This window comes from Pteronotus mesoamericanus, unplaced genomic scaffold, assembly GCF_021234165.1.
Source record: "Pteronotus mesoamericanus isolate MK-2021 breed Mesoamerican mustached bat unplaced genomic scaffold, CSHL_Meso_final contig_230, whole genome shotgun sequence".
Classification (NCBI taxonomy): domain Eukaryota; kingdom Metazoa; phylum Chordata; class Mammalia; order Chiroptera; family Mormoopidae; genus Pteronotus; species Pteronotus mesoamericanus.
The window spans coordinates 1598667-1619149 of record NW_026555096.1 but is presented as its reverse complement, the minus strand read 5'-3'; the positions used below and the strand labels follow the sequence as shown (position 1 = coordinate 1619149).

Sequence of the window (20483 nt, the reverse complement as noted above, 5' to 3'; positions counted from 1 at the left end):
TCCCAGGCCAGGTACTGGAGGCAAATGGCCTCAGTTCATGGTTTCCCACAGACATCCAGGCCCAGAAAAGGCAGTTACCAACCATGGATGACTTTTAACAAGTAGCCGTGAGCCAGTAACAGGCAGTAGTTGACCATGGTCTGCATCAAAGCCCCTCTCAAGAGAGACTAAAAACCAACAAAGCTAGTAGCCACTTCAGACCAAAACAAGCATCGCCAGATTAGATCTTCAAGTGGCATACCCAAAGGGTGGTGTTGGAAGACAACAAAGCTTGCTGGGGCAAATCCCACTCCATAGGGTTCTGCCCAGTACTGCGGCTTACATGTTGTGATCATGGCCAATACTTGCAGCCACTCAGTCTGAAGGTCAATTCTACCCATTGATATGACAACACCAGTTAAGGCTCAACTACAACAGGAGGACACAGACAACCCACAGAAAGGATATTTCTGTAGCACACAGGCCAAATAATGAGGGAAACAGTACCACTGGGCACACAGGCCACCTGCTACGTAAGGCCACCTGGTGAAGACTGGGAGATGTAGCAAACCTACCTAATATTCATAGAAGCAGCCAAAATGAGGAAACAAAAAAACATGTCTCAAATGAAAGAACACAAGAAAACTCCAGAAAAAAAATTAAACAAAATGTAGGCAGCAATCTACCAGATACAGAGTTCAAAAACAGTGGTTATAAGGATGCCCAGGAAACTTAGTGAGGACTTCAACAAAAAAATACTAAACATAAAAATAGGACCTAGAGAGAAGCAAGATGGCAGAGGAGTGAGTGGAAGTCACACTGACCTCCTCCCAGGACCAACCTGGAATTACAACTAAATTGTGGAGTAATCACCTGGAACAAACAACTGAACAATGGCAACAGAGAAGCCTCGTATCCTCGGAGAAAGAGGAATCAGCTTTCTAACTGGTAAGGAGTGCGGTAGAGACTCAAGAAGGCAGGTGAGGTGTCCAGAGAGGGCAGCGCCAGAAGGATATTGAAATGGCCAGTTGGATCCACTTGAGAAGAGCGGGGTCTAAACCAAAAGTGGGGATCTCTAGCCCATAGCACCAGAGCCCAAAAAGTACACAGAAAACAGCCAGCTATGAAAAGCGGCAGGGTTGCTCTCTGCCAGAGACAGGCAGCTGGAGATGCAAAGAACCGTTTAAAGGGCCAATGCAAAATTTTTATTTGCAGCCACTTACCCTGGTCTCCAGCAAAGGCGGGGGCAAACTGGGGTAGAGACACCTGGGGAGAGACTGAGGAAGGAGGTTTTGGGGAGAGAACCGAGATAGTAGCCAGCGGGATCTTGGTACTGACTCATCTCCCATGCAGCAGCGGCCATCTTGCTCAGGCAGAGGCCATGTCCCCTGAGCAGCACCTGTGTCAAAGGGCCCAATAGCCCCACCCCCAGGTGGGATTCCACCCCGCCCCATGCTGTCTAAGTTGCCTGCTGTGTGCAGAGTGGGAGCCACAGACAGTAAATCCCTGGCAAAAGGGGACGCAGAGAGATTTGGCGACACTTAAGGAGAGACTGGGGATGGAGGTTGGGGAGAGAACAGAGAGAGTAGTTGGCGGGATCCCAGTGCAGACTCCTCCCCCATACATCAGCAGTGAGAAAGGACCCAATAACCCCACCCCCAGGAGGGACTCCACCCAGCCCTGAGCTGTCTAAGCTGGACTGCTGAGTGCAGAGTGAATAGAATAACAGCTGAAGTAGACAGCCACAAACAGTAGATTACTGGAAGTCTTGAACAGGGTGCCTAAAGTTGGAAAGGGTCAACATCTGACATCATCAGAGGCAGATCCAGAAAGTAAAAAAAACAGCAGTCTCCAACCATAGATGTTCACACCACAAAGTCAGGATATCAAGACAGATCAACTTAAGATCAGAAGCAGAAAAGAAGAGTCTCATAAATAATGGAAAGAGAGAAATATGCCCCACTAGAAGGTAAAGGAGGAATCCCCACAAAGAGAACTAAATGAAATAGAGGCAAGCAAACTATCAGATATTGAGTTCCAAACAATGGTTCTAAGGAAGCTCAATGAGCTCAGTGAGCTCAGAGAGAATTACCAAAAACTACATGGAAACTATGAGGAACTTACTGCAAACTATATCAGCATGAAAAAGGACATAGAAACCATCAGTAAGAGACAAAAGGAAATGAAGAATACAATTTCTGAATTGAAGAACACATAGAAGGAATCAAAAGCAGGCTAGATGAAGCTGATGACCGAATTAACGAGCTGGAGGACAAGGTAGAACAAAGCTCCCAGAAAGAGCAAGAAAATGAAAAAAGACTCAAAAAGAATGAAGAGGCATTGAGGGAAATGCAGGGCAACCTGAAACGTAATAATATCCGTATAATAAGGATACCAGAAGGAGAAGAGGATGAGGAAGGGATAGAGAACCTGTTTGAAAAAGTAATGATGGAAAACTTCCCCAATTGGAGGAGAGAAAAAGCAACACAAATCCAGGAAGCACAGAGGATCCCATTCAAGAGGAACCCAATGGGGCTCACTCCAAGACGCATCATCATTAAAATGGCAAATAGCAAAGGCAAACAGAGAATCCTGAAGCAAGCAAGGGAGAAGGCAGTAGTAACATATAAGGCAGCCCCAATATGGCTAGCATCTGACTTCTCAACAGAAACACTGCAAGCCAGAAGGGAATGGCAAGAAATATTCCAAGTCATGAAAAGCAAAGGCCTGCAACCAAGACTGCTCTACCTGCAAGGCTCTCAATTAAAATAGAAGGGGAAATAAGGAGTTTCCCAGACAAAAGAAGGCTAAAAGACTATACCTCTACCAAACCAGCACTGCAAAATATGCTAAAGGGACTGCTTTAAGATGAAAAAAAGTTTCTAAGAATACCGAGTTCCTTTCAGAGTTGCTAATACTTGATATTACCAATATTTTTAATACTCATTAATCTGATTGTGACAATGATGTTATTTTAATTGTTCCTTCATTATTTGTTGAAACTAAACCTGTTTTAGTGTATTTCTTGACTATTCCTATTATTTAAAAAAAAGCTTTAAATGACTTTTTGGTAGTCTTATCCATTTATTGATTAAAGGTTTGTAGAACTTTTTTTTTAATTAAAACCTATTAACCATGTTTTAGATGTGTTGCAAATACTTTTCTATTCTATTCCCTGTCCTTTAACTTTTTTTATATGTATATGACTATATTAAATGTTTAATATAGTCATAATGTCAATATTTACTTGATACCTTCTGGGTTTGAATATTTTATTTCAGGTCATGAAAAATATTAGTTCTATTTTCTTCTAAAACTTCATAGAGTCTACATATTGATATTTAATTCACCTGAATATGTCTTGTATAATGTGTGAAATAGGGCTCTATATTTGTTTTACTTCAAGTAATAATGGTCCATGCACTTTATTTGTTGAATAAGGCTTATTTTACCCATTGATTTGAAATATCAACTTAATCATATATTGTATTGTTAGACATATATATATGTTTGTCTCTAGAATGTTCATTATATTTCATTGATCTACTTGATTATTTCTGTGCTGGTGTCATGTTGGTTTAGTTGCTGAGACTTTATAAGGGTTTTAAATTTTTTTAATATAATTAACTTTGACATTTAAAAATAATAAATAAAATCAATCTGCATTTAAGAAATAAGACCAGCAACACTGAAGGAAAAAATATCAACAGAGACAAGAGGGAAGGAGGGGGGGGCGGGGAAAAGGAAGGGAAGGGGAAAGTCAAGGAACATATAGCAAGGACTCATGGACAAAACCAAAGGGGAAGAGCTGAGGGAAAGAAGGAGGGAGGGGGCAAGGGAAAGTGGTGGGGGGTAGGCGGAGACAAATGTATTTGAAAAAATAAATTAAAATAAAATTTAAAAAAAAGAAAGAAAGAAAGAAAGAGAGAGAGATGGAACTGGTACCTTTGTGACAACATGGGTGAAACTGGAGAATATTAAGCTAAGTGAAATAAGCCAGTTGATAAAGGACAATTATCATGTGATCTCACCTATAAGTGGACTCTGTTCAACAAAATAAACTAATGAACAAAATAAACCACAGGCACAGAAACATGGAGCAGACTGAAAGTGACCAGAGAGGATGGGGAAAGAGGACAGTGGTGGAAAGAAGGAGAAGAGACTAAACAAAGAACATGTATGAATGACCCATGGACATGGACAACAGAGTGGGAATTGACTGTGGGGGTTGGGGTTGGGATGGGTGGAGAAGGGTAAAGGGGGAAATATTAAGACAACTGTAATAGAATAAACATGATTTATAAATTTAAAAAATTTAAAAAGTCAAAATATAAAATTATATATATATTTATATAAAGAGAAAGTAGCTAAGAGAGTATACCTTAAAATTTCTCATCACAAGAAAAAAAATTTATGTACAGTGACAGATGTTAATTAAACTTATTGCGATGATCATTTAAAAAAAATAGGACCTAGAAACCATGAAAAATAACCAGTCAGAAATGAATAATACAATAACTGAAATGAAAAATATGCTAGAAGGAATCAATAGCAGGTGAGATGAAGCAGAGGAATGAATCAACAATTTGGAAGACAAGGTAGCAGATACTTAGTTGAATACTTAGTTGAAAGAGCAAAAAGAAAAAAAAGAATAAAAAATACAAATGGTTTAAAGGACCTTTGGGATAACATCAAACATAACACTTGCATTATAGGGGTGCCAGAGGGAAAAGAGAGAACAAAGGATTGAAAACCTGTTTGAAGAAATAATGACTGAAAACTGCCCTAACTTGTTGAAAGAAATAGATATGCAAGTCTATGAAGTGCAGAGCCGTAAACAAGATGAGCCCAAAGAAGTCCACCCCAAAACACATCATAATCAAAACGACAGAGGTTAAAGACAAAGAGAGCATCTTAAATGCAGCAAGACAAATTACCTACACAGGAGTTCCCATAAGATTGTCAGATGATTTCTCAACAGAAACTTTTCAGGCCAGCAGGGATTGGCACAAAATACTCAAAGTGATGAAAACCAAGGACCTACAACCAAGACTACACTAACCACAAGGTTATAATTTAAACTTGAAGGAGGAATAACGAGCTTCCAAGACAAGAAAAAGGTAAAGGAGTTTATCATCATTAAATCAGTATTACAAGAAATGTTAAAGGAACTTCTTTAAGAAGTAGCAGAAGAAAAAAAGAACATAAATATGAATAATAAAATGGTGATAACTATGTTCTTATTAAGTAATCACATTAAATGTAAATGGATATAAATGTTCTAATTAAAGATATAGGGTAGCTGAATGGATAAGAAAAAAAGATCAATACAACTGCTTTCTACAAGAAACCAACTTCAGATTGAAAGACAGACTGAAAATAAAGGGATGGAAAAAATATTTTGTGTAAATAGAAAAAAAAAAGCTGGGTAACCATACTTATATCACACAAAATAGACTTTAAAACAAAGGCTATAAAAAGAAGGAAAGGACATTTCATAATGATAGAGGGACCAATCCAACAAGAGGATATTACCCTTGTAAACAATTATGCACCCAACATAGAAGCACCTACATATATAAAGCAAATATTGGTGGACATAATAGGAGAGACAGGCAGTAGTAAACTCATAGCAGGGTACTCTGGCACCTCATTAATATCAATAGAAAGATTTTCTAGACAGAAAATCAACAAGGAAACAAGTGGCCTTACACGACACCCTAGACCAGATAAATTTAACGGATATTTTTAAAGCATTTCATCCCAAAGCAGCAGAATATACATTCTGTTCAAATTGCACATGGAACATTTTCTAGGCTAGATAACATGTTAGAACACAAAACAAGTCTTAATAAATTTAAGATTGAAATAATATCAGGCATCTTGTCTGACCCCAATGGTATGAAACCAGAAATCAAGTATAAGAAAAAAACCCCCTGAAAAACACAAAACCACATGGAGTCTAAGTAACATGTTACTAAACAATGAATGGGTTAACAGTAAGATTAAGGAAGAAATGAAAACATATCTTGACATAAATGAAAATGAAAACACAATGATGCCAAATCAGTGGAAGCCAGCAAAAGCAGTCCTAAGAGGGAAATTTAAAGTAATACAGGTCTACCTAAAAAATAAATAAATAAATAAATAAATAAATAAATAAATAAATAAATAAAACAAGAAAAATCTCAAATAAGCAATCTCATGGAATACATTTTCTTGTAGTGTCCCATGTCACTGGCATTTGGAGAGCTAAGCTAGGTACATGCTGAGTACATTGCCTGGTTTAGAAATAACTAGATTTATCAAAGAAGATGACTCCTTCACTGTTGCAGTTTCATGAAGTTGATCTAATTTTGCTCTCTAAATTGCCTCATATTGTGTATTTCAATGGGCCAGGTGTAATCACCTTTTTTTCCTAGCATTTTTTTTCCATCTAAAATTCATTGTGGCCATTGCATTTGGTGGTATTTTCCTTTCTCTTTTTTTTGCATCTAAAAACTTCATATTTCAATTACAGTTTACATTCAACATTATTTTGTGTGTGTTTTAGGTGTACAGCATAATGATTAGACAATGATATACTTTACAAAGCATTCCCACAACATTTCCAGGATCCTCCTGGTACCATACATAGTTATTGCAGTATTGTTGACTATATTCCCTACTTTACATTTCATAACTATTTTGTAACTACCAATGTGCACTTCTTAATCCCTTCACCTTTTTCCTGTTCCCTAACCACCCTTGGCTCTGGCTACCATCAATCAGTCCATTCTCTGTATCTATGAGTCTGTTTTGATTTTTTTTTGTTCATTTCTTTTGCTCTTTAGATCCCTCATATAAGTAAAATAACGTGGTATTTGTCTTTCTTTGATTGACTTACTTTACTCAGCATACTACCCTCTAGGTTGATCCATGTTGTCACAAATGATGATTTCTTTTTTTTTTTGGCCAGCTAATATTCCATTGTACATATGTACCATAACACAACTTTTTTAATTCACTTGTCTATTGATCAGTACTTGGCTTGCTTCCATATCTTGGCTATTAAAAATAACACTGCAATGAACACAGGGGTGCATATATCCTTTCAAATTAGTGTTTTTGATTTTTTCAGGTATATACCCAGAGTAGAATCACTGGGTGATAGGCAGTTTAATTTTTAATTCTTTTGAGGTACCTCCATACTGTTTTGTGACTGCATCAATCTGCATTTTCAGCAATAGTGCACAAGGGTTCCCCTTTGTCTAGAACCTTGCCAGCACTCATTGTTTGTTGACTTATTGATGATAACCATTCTAATTTTTTAATCCTCACCCAAGGATATTTACTGATCTTTAATTTTTTTAAATATATTTTATTTATTATGCTATTAAAGTTGTCCCAAGCTCCCCACTTTGCTCCCCTCTGCCCAATACCCCCATTCCTTCCAGCAACCCCCCTTAGTTCATGTCCATAGGTCATACATATAAGTTCTTTGGCTTCTCCTTTCCAATACTATTCTTAACCTCCCCTTGTCTATTTTGTACCTACCAATTATGCTTAATCCCTGTATATTTTACCCCATTCTCCCCCTTCTCACTCGCTGATAATCCTTCAAAACGACTTCTATACCTATGATTCTGTTCCTGTTCTGGTGATTTGCTTAGTTTGTTTTTTAGATTCAGTTGATGACAGTTGTGAATTTGTTGCTATTTTAATATTTATAGTTTTGACCTTCTTTTTCTTAAATAAGTCCCTTAACATTTTATGTAATAATGGAGTGGTGATGATGAATTCCTTTAGCTTTACCTTGTCTAGAAAGCACTTTATCTGCCCTTCCATTCTAAATGATAGCTTTGCTGGATAGAGTAATCTAGGTTGTAGGTCTTTGCTTTTTCATCACTTTGAATACTTTTTGCCAGTCTCTTCTTTCCTGCTAAGTATCTTTTGAGAAATCAATTGACAGCCTTATGCAAACTCCTTTGTAGGTAACTCTCTGCTTTTCTTTTGCTGCTTTTAAGATTCTCTCTTTGTCTTTAACCTTTGGAAATTTAATTATGATATATATGTCTTGGTGTGGTCCTTTTTGTGTCCAACTTCTTTGGGGCTCTCAGTGCTTCCTGGACTTGTATGTCTATTTCCTTCACCAAATTAGGGAAGTTTTCTTTCATTATTTTTTACACTAAGTTTTCAATTTCTTGCTCTTCCTCTTCTTCTGGCATCCCTATGATTAAGATGTTGGTATGTTTGGAGGTGTCCCAGAGGCACTTATATACTATCCTTGTTTTTTTAAATTATTTTTTACTTCTTGCTGTTCTGGTTGAATGCTTATTTATTCCTTATGTTCTATACCATGGATTTGAATCCTGGCTTCATCCCCTCCACTGTTAGTTCCCTGTAGATTTTTCTTTATTTCACTTAGTGTAACCTTCATTTCTTCCTGGGTTTTTTTTATGCTTTTGCTGTGCTCAGTGAGTTCTTTGAGCATCCTGATTACCAGTGTTTTGAACTTTGCATCTGATAGGTTGATTATCTCCATTTCATTTAGTTTTTCTTCTGGGGTTTTGTTCTGTTCTTTCATTTGGGCCATATTTCCCTGTCTTTTCAATTTGGCAGCCTCCCTGTGTTTGTTTCCATGTATTAGGAAAGAGCTTCTTTGACTCCCTGTCTTAATAGCATGGTCTATTGTAGAAAAGGCACCTGTAAATTGTGTGGGGTAGAGCCTTAGGTAATCGCCAGGGCAAGACAACCAGCTTCACTGCTTTGTGACTCTCTGTGGGGGTAGAGCTCGCAGAGGGGACATTGTCCCTGCCTGGCTTCTGGAGGTTTGCCCAGCACTCAACCTGTGTGACTGGTGCCCTTCCAGCTGTTGCCCTGGTGCTGAGTCCCAGGGTGGGTGAGTCTGTATACCTTTTAAGTACTTGTGGGCCCTTTAAGTGGCATGTCCTGAAAACCTGGCAGGTTTTTCCACTACCCCAAACCCCACTGAGTTTTACAGCCAGAAGTTAAGGGGAATTATTTTCCTGGTGCTGGAATTCTGGGCTGTGCAGTCAGGCCTGGGGCTGGGATCGCTTGTTCCCAAGGTATCTCTCCCAATTTTTACCCACCACATGTGAACATGGGAGTGCCCATTCTGCCACTGCCGCCTCTGTGCACCACACCACAACTCTGCGCCTCTCCATGCATCTCTTTGTCTCTGCCCCTCCTACCCGTCTGGATCAATGTGGCTTCTTTAAATCCTTGGTTGTCAGACTTCCATACAGCTTGATTTTTTGATGGTTCTGGGTGTTATTTGTTGAAAGATCTAATTGTCTTTTTTTCTGTGGTTGCACAAGGAGGCGAAATGTGTTTATCTATGCCTCCATCTTGACAAATGATGACAACCATTCTGACAGGTGTGAGGTAATATCTTATTGTGGTTTTAATTGCATTCCTCTGATGATTAGTGACATTGGACATCTCTTCATATGTCCATTAGCCATCTGCATGTCCTCTACGGAGAAATGTCAGTGAAGGTCCTCTGCTCATTTTTTAATTGGATTGTTTGTGTTTTTGGTATTGGCTGTATGAGTATTTTATAAATTTTGGATATTAACTCCATTTGAATATATCATTGGCAAATATCTTCTCCTACTGGGTAGGTTGTATTTTCATTTTATTGATGGTTTCCTTTGCTGTGCAAAAACTTTTTAGTTTGATGTAGTCCTACTTGTTTCTTTCTTTCTCTTTTTTTTTTTTTGTTTCCCTTGCCCAAGGAGATATCAGAAAAAAAATATTGCTAAGAGAAATGTCAGGAATTTTACATCCCATGTTTTATTCTAGGAGGTTTACAAGTCTTACAGTTGTCTTTAATCCATTTTGAGTTTATTCTTTTATATAATGTAAAAAAGTACTCTAGTTTCATTATTTGCATGTATGTATCTGTCTAATTTTCCCAATATCATTTATTGAATAGACTGTCTTTACCTCATTGTATGTTCTTGCCTCCTTTGTCATATACTGCAATAATTGACCATATAACTGTAGGTTATTTCTGGATCTCTATTCTATTTCATTGATATGTATGTTTGTTTTTATATTAGTATCATGCTGTTTTGATTACTATGGCCTTGTAGTATAGTTTGATGACAGAGATGTATGTTATTTCAGGCTCTCTATTCTGTTTCATTGATCTATGTGCCTGTTTTTATACCAGTAATATGCTACATTTGATTACTATGGCCTTGTAGTATACTTTGGTAACAGGTAGTATGATACCTCCAACTTTGTTCTTTCTCAGCATTGGGGAGGCTCTTCAGTGTCTTTTGTGGTTGTATATAAATTTTGGGATTATTTAATTTAGTTCTGTAAAAAAATTGCCATTGGTATTTCTATAGGAATTGCTTCAATTCTATAGATTGCTTTGGGGAGTATGAACATTTTAGTGATGTTAATTCCTATTTATGAGCACAGTATATGCTTCTATATATTTGTATCTTCCTCAATTTCTTTAGTCATTATCTTATAATTTTCTGAGTATAGGTCTTTTATTTCATTGGTTAAACTTATTCTCAGTTATTTTTTGATGCAGTTGTAAATGGGATAGTTTTATTAGATTTTCTTTCTGATAATTCATTTTTGGTGTATAGAAATACAATTGATTTCTGAATCTTTATTCTGTAACCTGCTACTTTACTGAATTCATTTATCAGTACTAATAGTTATTTTGTGGAATCTATAGGCTTCTCTATGGAGAGTATCATGTCATCTGCAAGTAAGGACAGTTTTACTTCTTCCTTGTAAATTTGGATGCCTTTCATTTCTTCTATTTGTCTGACTGCTGTGGCTAGACTTATAGTGCTATGTTTAATAAAAGTGGTGAAGTAAGACATCCCTGTTGGTTTTTTTTCCTGATCTTAAGGGAAATGCTTTTACTTTTCCCATTGAGTATGATGTTGGTTATGGGTTTGTCATACAATGGTGTTTATTATGTTGTGGTATGTTTTCTCTATTCCCACTTTGCTGACAGAAGTTATCATAAATAGGTGCTAGATTGTGTCAAATGCTTTTTTTTTGTATTTATTGATACTATGATATGATTTTTATCCCTTATTTGTTTATGTGGTAGATCATATTAATTGATTGGTATTGTATCAGCCTTGCATCCTAGGAATAAATCTCACTTAATCATGGAGTATGATCTTCTTAATGTATTGCTGATTCAAGTTGTTGATATTTTGTTGAGGACTATAGCATCTATGTTCATCAGGAATATGGGTCTATAATTTTCTTTCTTTGTAGTGTAGTTATCTGGTTTCTGAATTAAGATAATGCTGGCCTTGTAAAATGACCTTGGGAGTCTTCCCTTCTCTTAAATTTTTTGGAATCATTTGAGTATATGGGTGTTAGCTCTTCCCTCAATGTTTAGTAAAACTTACCTGTGAATTTATCCAGTCCAGGACTTTTGTTTGTTGAATATATTTTGATTACTGCATCTATTTCATTGGTTTGAATTGGTCTGTTCATATTTTCTCTTCTTGATTGAGTTCTGGGAGATTGTATATTTCTAGGAAATTATCTATTTCTTTCAGATTGCCCAATGTGTTGGCATATACAAGGTCTGTGTGGGAAAAGCCCAGCTATTGTTAATTTAATGAGAACGATTTCCATGATATCAATGTAACCTGGCAGCCAAGGAGAGTGGACTGGAATGTGCATGCATGAACAATGATGACTTCAGTGCACTAGTCAGTGGGGGTGGTAGATGCTGTTGAGTGAGAGGGTGTACTGTGTGGCCATCACATTCAAAATGACTGAGTGAATAGAGCAAAGGATCTGCATCAGATTTTGCATGAAGCTTGAATATTCCTCTGTGGAAACTATTCAGATGATTCAGAAGGCCACCAATGACATCAAAATGTCATTGATGGGGCAGCCCTTTCAGCTGTTCCTTGGTAACCATATCTTGTCATTTTGAGAGTCCTCACCTGTGCCCATTCACTTTTTCCTGGCTCATTCTGTGTTCTCCTAGCCAAGCAGGGGATTGACTCCCCACCAAGCAGCTCAGGTTTCTTGTAGAAAATATATTAGACAACAAAATTCCTGTGTTAGGGGCACGCATTATATCATTTCAGGTAAACACTAGTGTTAGGTTAGGATTACTAGCATTTTAAGGATAAAGCTGAAAAACTACCTTTATTCTTCCAAAGTGCATGACTTCATAGTTTATAGTTACCTGTTATTTTACTGAGTATCTATTTGATTTTCTCTAGATGAGTTTTTATCTAGCCTTCCCTCCTTTTAAAAAACCTGACAATTTCTCTTCATGTAGTAACTTGCAGCATTATGCCATTGATTGTTATCCTAACTAGGCATTTAAGAGAAAATATAACCTCTTCCTCCCAAACTGGGAATTTATTTTTTTCTCTTTGAACCTTGTTTCAGGCATCCTGGAATTGACTCTATATTGGGCCTGCCCAGAAACCTGTCTTCCCTGTGTCAGTAGAATATTAAATATCTGAAAGGACAAAACAATTCAAATTTCCCTCCAGAGCCTACTAACTAGATTGCACTGACTGGCCATTCTCTGGGAAATATGCATAAGAACCCTGGGTCTTTGATGGAGTCCCATGCAATTTTTGTAAAGAATAAATAACTAAATATTATCCACACATTCCTCTATTTTAGACATGAAGCTTCAGCACATAATGAGAGCTTCTTAAATGCAGTCCTTCCTTCCAAAACATTTATTAAATATATACAACTTATTAAGTGTATACCATGAACTGAGATCAATTAATGGCACAATGTAAGTGCTCAATAAATTTTGATATAGAAGGAATTAAAAGTTTGGGTGTCCAGTAAAATTCTCAGTAATATGGAAAAGGTAGATTTTACTGAGTATGGTAGCCTAAACTTCAACATAGTTCCTTCTATATGCTACACCTATATTCTCCTTTTATTAAAAGTTTCTCTTCTCTACCTTGATTCCCTCATATGCTTACACCAGATTTTAAGCAGATTTATTTTACTATAATTCCCTATTTAATAGTGGTACCTATGCTTGCACAGAGAGAGTTTAATAATAATAAGTTGCTTTATATAGGTTACATTATGAGTCACCTTTGCAATAGAAGAAATGGTTAATTTCATTTGTTTAGTGAATATTTATTAAGTTCTGTGTTCCACAGCAGTGGGTGAGCCTGATTGCATGGCACTTGGTCTTGTGGAGCGCTGAGCCAGTTGTCCAGTAACTGCAATCCAGTTGATGAGAGTTTTGATCAGGGAGTTACAGGGAGCTGTGTGAGCACTCAGCCCGAGATACATATGAACTAGGGGTCAGGAAAAGCTTTCTGGAAGGAGATGCATGTAAGTAAAGATACAGGGCAGTAAATCAACCCTATAAATTAGCATACTCCTTAAAAGAGGCCATTTGAAAGAAGGCTCTGAGGAGCAACCTAAAACTAAAATTGAGAGGGACAGTATTGAGCTCCTGATATTTCAGAATTGCCCTTTAGGTTGCTGGCTGTTCCTATGTTTGATCAAGGAAGAACAGCCCAAGTGCTTTGTCAGAATGTGCAGGAGCTTGGTATTAAAATTCTGCCTCCTGGACTTTACTCATGTTCATCTTGTTGGTGTTTCAGTCTCTACTCCGGATCCTGGAGACCCCCAAAGGCCGTTCTGCTTTCAGAGTCTCCAGTGGGTTCAATGGGCTGCTGTCCCTGCTCTCTGACATGGAGGGTTCTCTCCAGGATCCCCCACTGCAGACATGGAGGCCAGTGTCCCACAGCCAGACCCTGGACCTAGTCCTGCACACCCTCTGTGCTGTGTCTGCAGCGTTGCACCTGGACCCTGTTAATGGTGACTTCTTCAGGAAGAATGGGCTCTTTGAGAAGCTGGCTGAAGACCTCTGCTTGTTGGGCTGTTTTGGGGCCACTGAGGAAGAAGGAACCATTCTGCACTCCTGGGAGAACATGAAGGCCAGGCCATTTGCTGATTTACTGAGTCTGGCCTTTTCCTCAGCCAGCCCGTTCCCACCCAAGATACAGAGCTGCCTCCAGATTCTCAGCTTCCTGGACAACATGGCCAGTGGCACCCTTCACCTGCACAAGGACCTGAAAAAGCCCCTGGAAGCTGGGCAGGAAGGACTTGTGGGTGCCCAGAAGGGAGAAGCTACCAGTGACCCCCAAGGCAACTTTGAGCAGTGGCCAGACCTGGAGGAGAGGTAGAGCTTTGCTGTCTGCTTCTGTGTGGGGTCATCAGTGTGCCTGTCTCCAATTTCCTACCCAAACATCTGGCATGTGTAGTGGGTGGAAAACCTACGCTACAAGCTGAGTGTGCAGAAATGTCACATGAATTCCTTTTCTTTAAATCAAGTTAACTCTGACTCCAAGCGTTCCCTCCTATGGGAGCTAAGAGGAAACCAGTCTGAGTCAGTTCAGGGTTGAGCATTGTTGTTGGGTCTCACAAGAACCAGGGAAGCTTTCTAGTCTTAGAAACTGGGTGCAGAACTCTGTAGATAGGCTCACCTTCTCCTTTGGCATCTTTGCTGCTCCTCGAAGCTTTGGTGCCTGTGCCCAGCTTCCTTTGTGTGCTGGAAGCCCTTGCTTTGTCTTCTCTGCCCCTCAGAGCACTGCCAGGTGATGGTAAGGTCCTTTGACATCACAAACTACATTATTCTTCCCAATCATGGGCTGCTTCCTGTTCTTACCTGCTGTTTCCAATTCTCCTAGCAAGGACAATTGCTCCTCTTAACACCTGTAGGCCAGTCTCTTCAATGAGTCAGGCTTCCCTAAACCACTTTTTACTTTCATTCCTGTAACACAGAATCTCACTAGAGCAAAGGAGGGCAAAGACACTTATGCCCCACCCCCATGTCCCTTGGAACCAGAGGGGAAAAACAAAAGAAGAAAACAACAATAGTTGGTATCTTTCTTCATTCCTTCAAAGCAGCAATGACACAAATCAACATTTTGATGAACCATCCTGCCTACTACCTCTCTATGTCATTTTGCCTTAATGTTATATGGCACGCTTCTGGAAGACATTACACTATTTTTTAGAATTTTTTTCAATTATAGTTGTCCCCATTTTTCTCTCATTACTCTCCCCCCCACCCACCCCCACCTCCCGCATTCAAACCTCTCCTTGTCTTTGTCCATAGGTCCTTTATATATGTTCCTTGATGACCTTTCTCCTTCTTTTTTTCTGTTATCCTCCTTCCCTCTCCCCTCTGGTTACTGTCTGTCTGTTCTTTATTTCCATGTCTCTGGTTCTATTTTGCTCACTTGCTTGTTTTGTTGATTAGGTTCCACTTGTAGGTGAGGTCATATGGTATTTTTCTTTCACCACCTGGCTTATTTTGCTTAACATATGCTCTCCATTTACAACCATGCTGTAGCAAAGGGTAGGAGTTCTTTCTTTCTTTCTGCTGCATAGTATTTGATTCTGTAAATGTACCACAGGTTTTTGATCCACCCATTTACTGATGGCCACTTGGGCTATTTCCAGCACTTGACTATTGTAAATTCTGATGCTATGAACCTTGGGGTACATAGATTCTTTTGAATTAGTGTTTCAGGGTTCTTAGTGAATAATCTCAGCAGTGGAATTGCCAGATCAAAAGGCAGTTCCATGTTTAATTTTTTGAGGAAATTCCAAACAGTTTTCCATAGTGGCTGCACCAGTCTGCATTCCCACCAACAGTGTACTAGGGTTCCCTTTTCTCTACAACCTCTCCAGCACTTGTTTGTTCTTCTGTTTATGATGGCCATTCTGACTGGTGTGAAGGGGCACCTCATTGTGGTTTTAATTTGCATCTCTCTGATGGCTAGTGATGTTGAGCATCCTTTCATATGCCTATAGACCCTCTGTATGGCCTCCTTGGAGAAGTATCTGTTCAGGTCCTTTATCCATTTTTTAATTGGATTGTTTATAGAAGACATTACACATTTTTATCTGAAGAAACTTCTTGTTGTCCAGAAGTTAATGTTGGCTATTGGTTGTGAGGGGGATGGATGTCAAATCTTCAGCTACTATGATTGTTCCTGTTTGATTGGTTAATCTGGTAAATTAATTGTTCTAATCTTGCATTCCTGCACAATTTTCTCATTATATAATTATTGCTGGATTTGATTTGCTAAATTTTTAAAAGGATTTTTGTTTATGGGAACATTTGACTTTTTATATCCCTTTCTTGACTATCAAATTTATGCTAGCCTCATAGTATGAGCTGGACAGTGTCCCTTCATTTTTTATCAGCTACCGGATAGGCCTTGCCAGTAAAACCTCATGAGCCTGATGTTTTCTTGTGAGAAAATTTATTCTCGAATCATTCTTAGTAAGTTATTTTGCAAGTTTATTTTCTCATTCCATCTAAGTTTTAATTGATTGGCATAAGGCTATTTACAACATTGTTTTTACTTTTTATTCCTAACATTTTGATTTGTGTCTTCTGTCTGTCTCCCAGTATCCCAACATTTTTGACAGAGGTTTATTAATTAGTGTGTTCTATGAACCAACTTTCGGCATTTTCTGTCACTCATAGATAAATTTCTATGTCTTTTTTTTAGTCCTTATTATTTCCTTTTCCTTTTTTTTTTAGTGCATTTATTCTGGTATTCTTTTTCTTAATTTAATTGATTGGGAGATTAATTTTCAGTCCTCTTTTTAAAATATAAATTTCTCTGTAATTACTACTTTAGCTGTATCACATAAATTTTACACTGTACTTTCAATATAATTTAGTACTACATATTTCCTAGTTTCCCTTATGACTTACAGTTTTATTCTTGAACCTTATTTGAATTGTAAATTTCCAAAGTTATGGAGTATTTTTAGTCATCTTTTTGTCATTGACTTCTAATTTTATCATAATAAGACAAGGTAGACTTATGATTCTAGTCTTTTGAAATTGAATTTGACTTGGTGCCCAAATGTGGTAAATTTTCATAGATGTTTTGTGTGTACTTAAAGAAATGCATATTTTCTAGTTAAGTTCATTGTTTTATTTATCTCTTTTAGATCAAATGTATCAATTGTCATGTTCAAATCATACAATTTCTTAATCTGCTTGGCATATCAGTTACTAAGTATGTTAAATATCTTCTATAACACTGGTAAATTTGTCAATTTCTGTTAATTTTTGCCTTACATATATCTGAACCTATTAGAATCACACAAATTTATAATTTTTACATCATCTGGTGAGATCAAAATTTTTGTTATATAGTGGCCCTTATTTTTTGCCATAATAATTATATCTAATAATAATAGAGCTTAACAGCTTTCTCTACATTAGTGCATGCCTGGAATTTTTTTATTCTTTTATCTTAAGCTTTCCATATCCTTATGTTTTAGATGTTTCTGTTGTAAACAAACACTAAAGAGCTATCTTTGTTATGTTTTGTTTTTTTAAACTAGTGTTTTTTGTTATTTTACTGTGCTTTGTTTACATTTTAATAATTATTAATATATTTGGTATGATTTCTACTTTTCTGTTTTGTTTGCTATTTGTCTCTGTATCTTTTGATCTTTTTTCTTCTTTCTTTTGAATTGAGTTCTTTTAATTTAATTTTTTCTATGTACTAGTTTGTAACTTATACTCTCTGATTAGTCTTTTAGTATTTACCCTAAAATAATTTAATGGGCATCTTCATGCTTAACTATTTACTGTGCTCTTTAGTGTTTATATTTATTTTCCTTCCAGTTAATATGTAAGGACCATAGACACTGAATATCGTTACTGTTTCTAAACATATATAGTACTGTTTTCCAATATTTTAATTCTAATTTTAGTATATCTATCAAATAAGAAATTTATTATTGTTGCTTTAAACCATGTATATTTAAATTTGCATACATGTTTTTCAATATCTGCCTCATCATCCTCAAATCTCAAACCTTCTGTGTGGGGTTATTTTCTATCTGCAAGAAATACCTGTGTTAGACCTTTTTTACTGAGGTCTGTTTGTGGTAAACCGTCTTGGTTTTTTTTTTTTCTAAAAATGTCTTTATTCCTTCCCTAACTACTGTAAGATATTTGTTCTGGGTATACATTCTTGATTGACAGTTATTTTCTGACTGCATAGAATAGGAGTCAAGAGCTTCTGCTGTTGACATTGAGAAATAATCTACATTTTTATTGCTCTTCCTTTGAAGGTAATCTGTCATTTTTTTCTGGCAGCTTTTAAGATGGTCCACATTCTTGTTTTAGAGTTTTACTATATTGTGTCTTTATTTGGATTATTTTTGAAATTTATTCTGCTTGAAATTTTTTGGAATTCCTGAATTTGATATCAGGTGTTTTTCATCAGTTCTGGATATTCTCCTTAATTTACTACTACTGCTTCTCCATCATTTTTGTATTATAGTGTTCTAGAACTCAAATGATATGTGTGCTTTACTTTTTTATTGTCTTCCATTTTTTTTATCTTCTATTTCTCTTTCACATTTTCTATGTCTTTGTCTCTTTGTGCTGTGTTCTGTACAATATCCTTTGATCTCTTTTCCAATTCACTGAATCTCCTATTAGCAGGGTCTAAGGCAATACTTAATTCAGCCATTTGGATTTTGAATTTTTACTTTTAATGGTCATATTTTATGCTTCCAGATACTGTTTGGGTCTTTTTCAAATGAACTTGATGATTTTTTTAGCTTTTTTTCCCTTACCCATTTTTTTCTTTATTTCTTCAAACACATGAATCATAATTCTTTTTTTTCTGTCTTTTGAGAGCCTGATTCTTGTTTCTTTGTGTGATTTATGATTGTTGTTTGTGATTATTGCTCTAAAACTTTCCCTTTCCCAGGCTCCATGCAGCCCATCCTTCTTATTCTGATCAAGCTTTCTAAACTTAGTGAATCTATAGCTACCTATGTAAACTAAGCCTTGGCCAAATTCCAGGCCTTTTTCTTCTTTCTTTGTCTTTGGAAAGAATTCCATTCCCCTGATTTGTCTGTTCTGGTGAGAGGTATGTGTGTGTGGGATACGTGCCTGAGGAAGCCTCAACTCTGACCACCTGAACATATGAAGATTAATTTGGAATCTTGTTGTTGAACCTTGTTCAACTTGTTCTACAAGTTTCTAGAGGGCAAAGAAGTATTTGTCAGCTCCAAAGGACATTTATACTGGGCAATGAATATCTCTGGGGTCTGAGCACTAAACACTTACTTTCACTTAATTTCCTCTTCAGTCCTAGAATATTACTAATAAAGAACCAAGCCTGAGAAAAGAAAAATAACATGGCCAAAGGTCACACATTTAGTAAATGATAGATCCAGGCTTTGAACTGAGGTTTACCTACCAAAGCCTGTGTGTGTATGCATGCACATATGTGAGTGTTCTTCCTGCTTTTTCTGGATACTCCCAAGTAATGGTGAAGATTTGCCAAATGTTGTGACACAGTAATTTAAAGTTTGGTTTGTAACCTATAGACAGCGTCAACCTAATTCTTTACTGATAATTCCTGGGTCAAATGTCATCCTGGTTTCACAACGAGGATTTTTAAACGTGTAAGAGTTAGATTTTATAAATAGAGCTTTTTTTCCCCATTAAAGGAAATATGTCACCCTTGACATTCCCTAATGGTTAGAGAAGTGAAACTTGGCCTGTCCTGAGAGAGTGGGGTAAAGGGCAAGGCAGTGGGCTGGGAGAGGATGACATGGTGCTCAGGTCTGCCCTCCACTGACACTTGGGTCAGCCAGCTTCATGCTGGCCTCTGTGAAGCCATCATTTGTGCTGACAGTGCTGATTCCAAAAGTGCAGATCTGTAGCCTAGACAGGGACAGCATGGGTCAGACAAACAATGGAGCCTCTCAGAGACAGAGACTTCCCTTAACTTTAAATGACATTAAACAATTTACTTAAGCTCTCTGAAGCTCAGTTTTCTGTACAATGGGAGAATCAACATCCATGTTGTTTAGGAACTTAATGGCTTGAGTATTATAAAACATCTGGAATAGGACCTAGTAATCACTCAAGAAATATCACAGGTTCATAACCTGATAAGATTGGACTTTCTGGATGCATATATACTATGCTGTCAATTTTAAGGACCCAGCAAAGGTGCTTGGTAAACTGTGCAGTTAAAGCACTTGAACCTTTTGCCTTTTGCACAGTAGCTTAGGTGCAAACATTGCCACATGTCCATACCTCTAGGGTAGTCTAGACATTTGTTGGAATTAGAAGCTCCACACATCAGGCTGCATTTATGTCTGACTTTTTGCAGCTCCCTCTGAGGCCCGTGGGTGCTGGGATTGAGGCAGATTGGAGGGTGTCCCTCTGAGTCTGGGCCCCCACTCATCATCCCATTCTCTAAGAATCTATGCCTAGAGCAGCCCTGGATCTGGACCTTAGATGTTCTTGGAGGGTGTTCTAGCTACCTTCCTGCTGAGTAGGCCACACTTCCCTGAGCAGTCATCTCCCATGTGGATCTTGCTTTGTCATATCTTACCTTCATATTGGGCTGGCTTTTCCATGTTCCTCTGGATGACCATAGACTGAGTATAGGGTGTGCGTGTAGGTCTGTGTGCACGTGTGTGGG

The 20483-nt window shown here is 37.6% G+C and overlaps 1 protein-coding gene across 1 annotated transcript in view; it reads left to right on the top strand.

Annotated features, from left to right (window-relative positions):
* WDFY4 (WDFY family member 4) overlaps positions 1 to 20483 on the top strand; it is a 328638-nt gene that overhangs the window by 58061 nt on the left and 250094 nt on the right. Inside the window, exon 12 of the mRNA XM_054572378.1 lies at positions 13587 to 14167. Coding sequence (XP_054428353.1) covers positions 13587 to 14167 — 581 coding nt within the window. The remainder of the gene's footprint in view (positions 1 to 13586; positions 14168 to 20483) is intronic.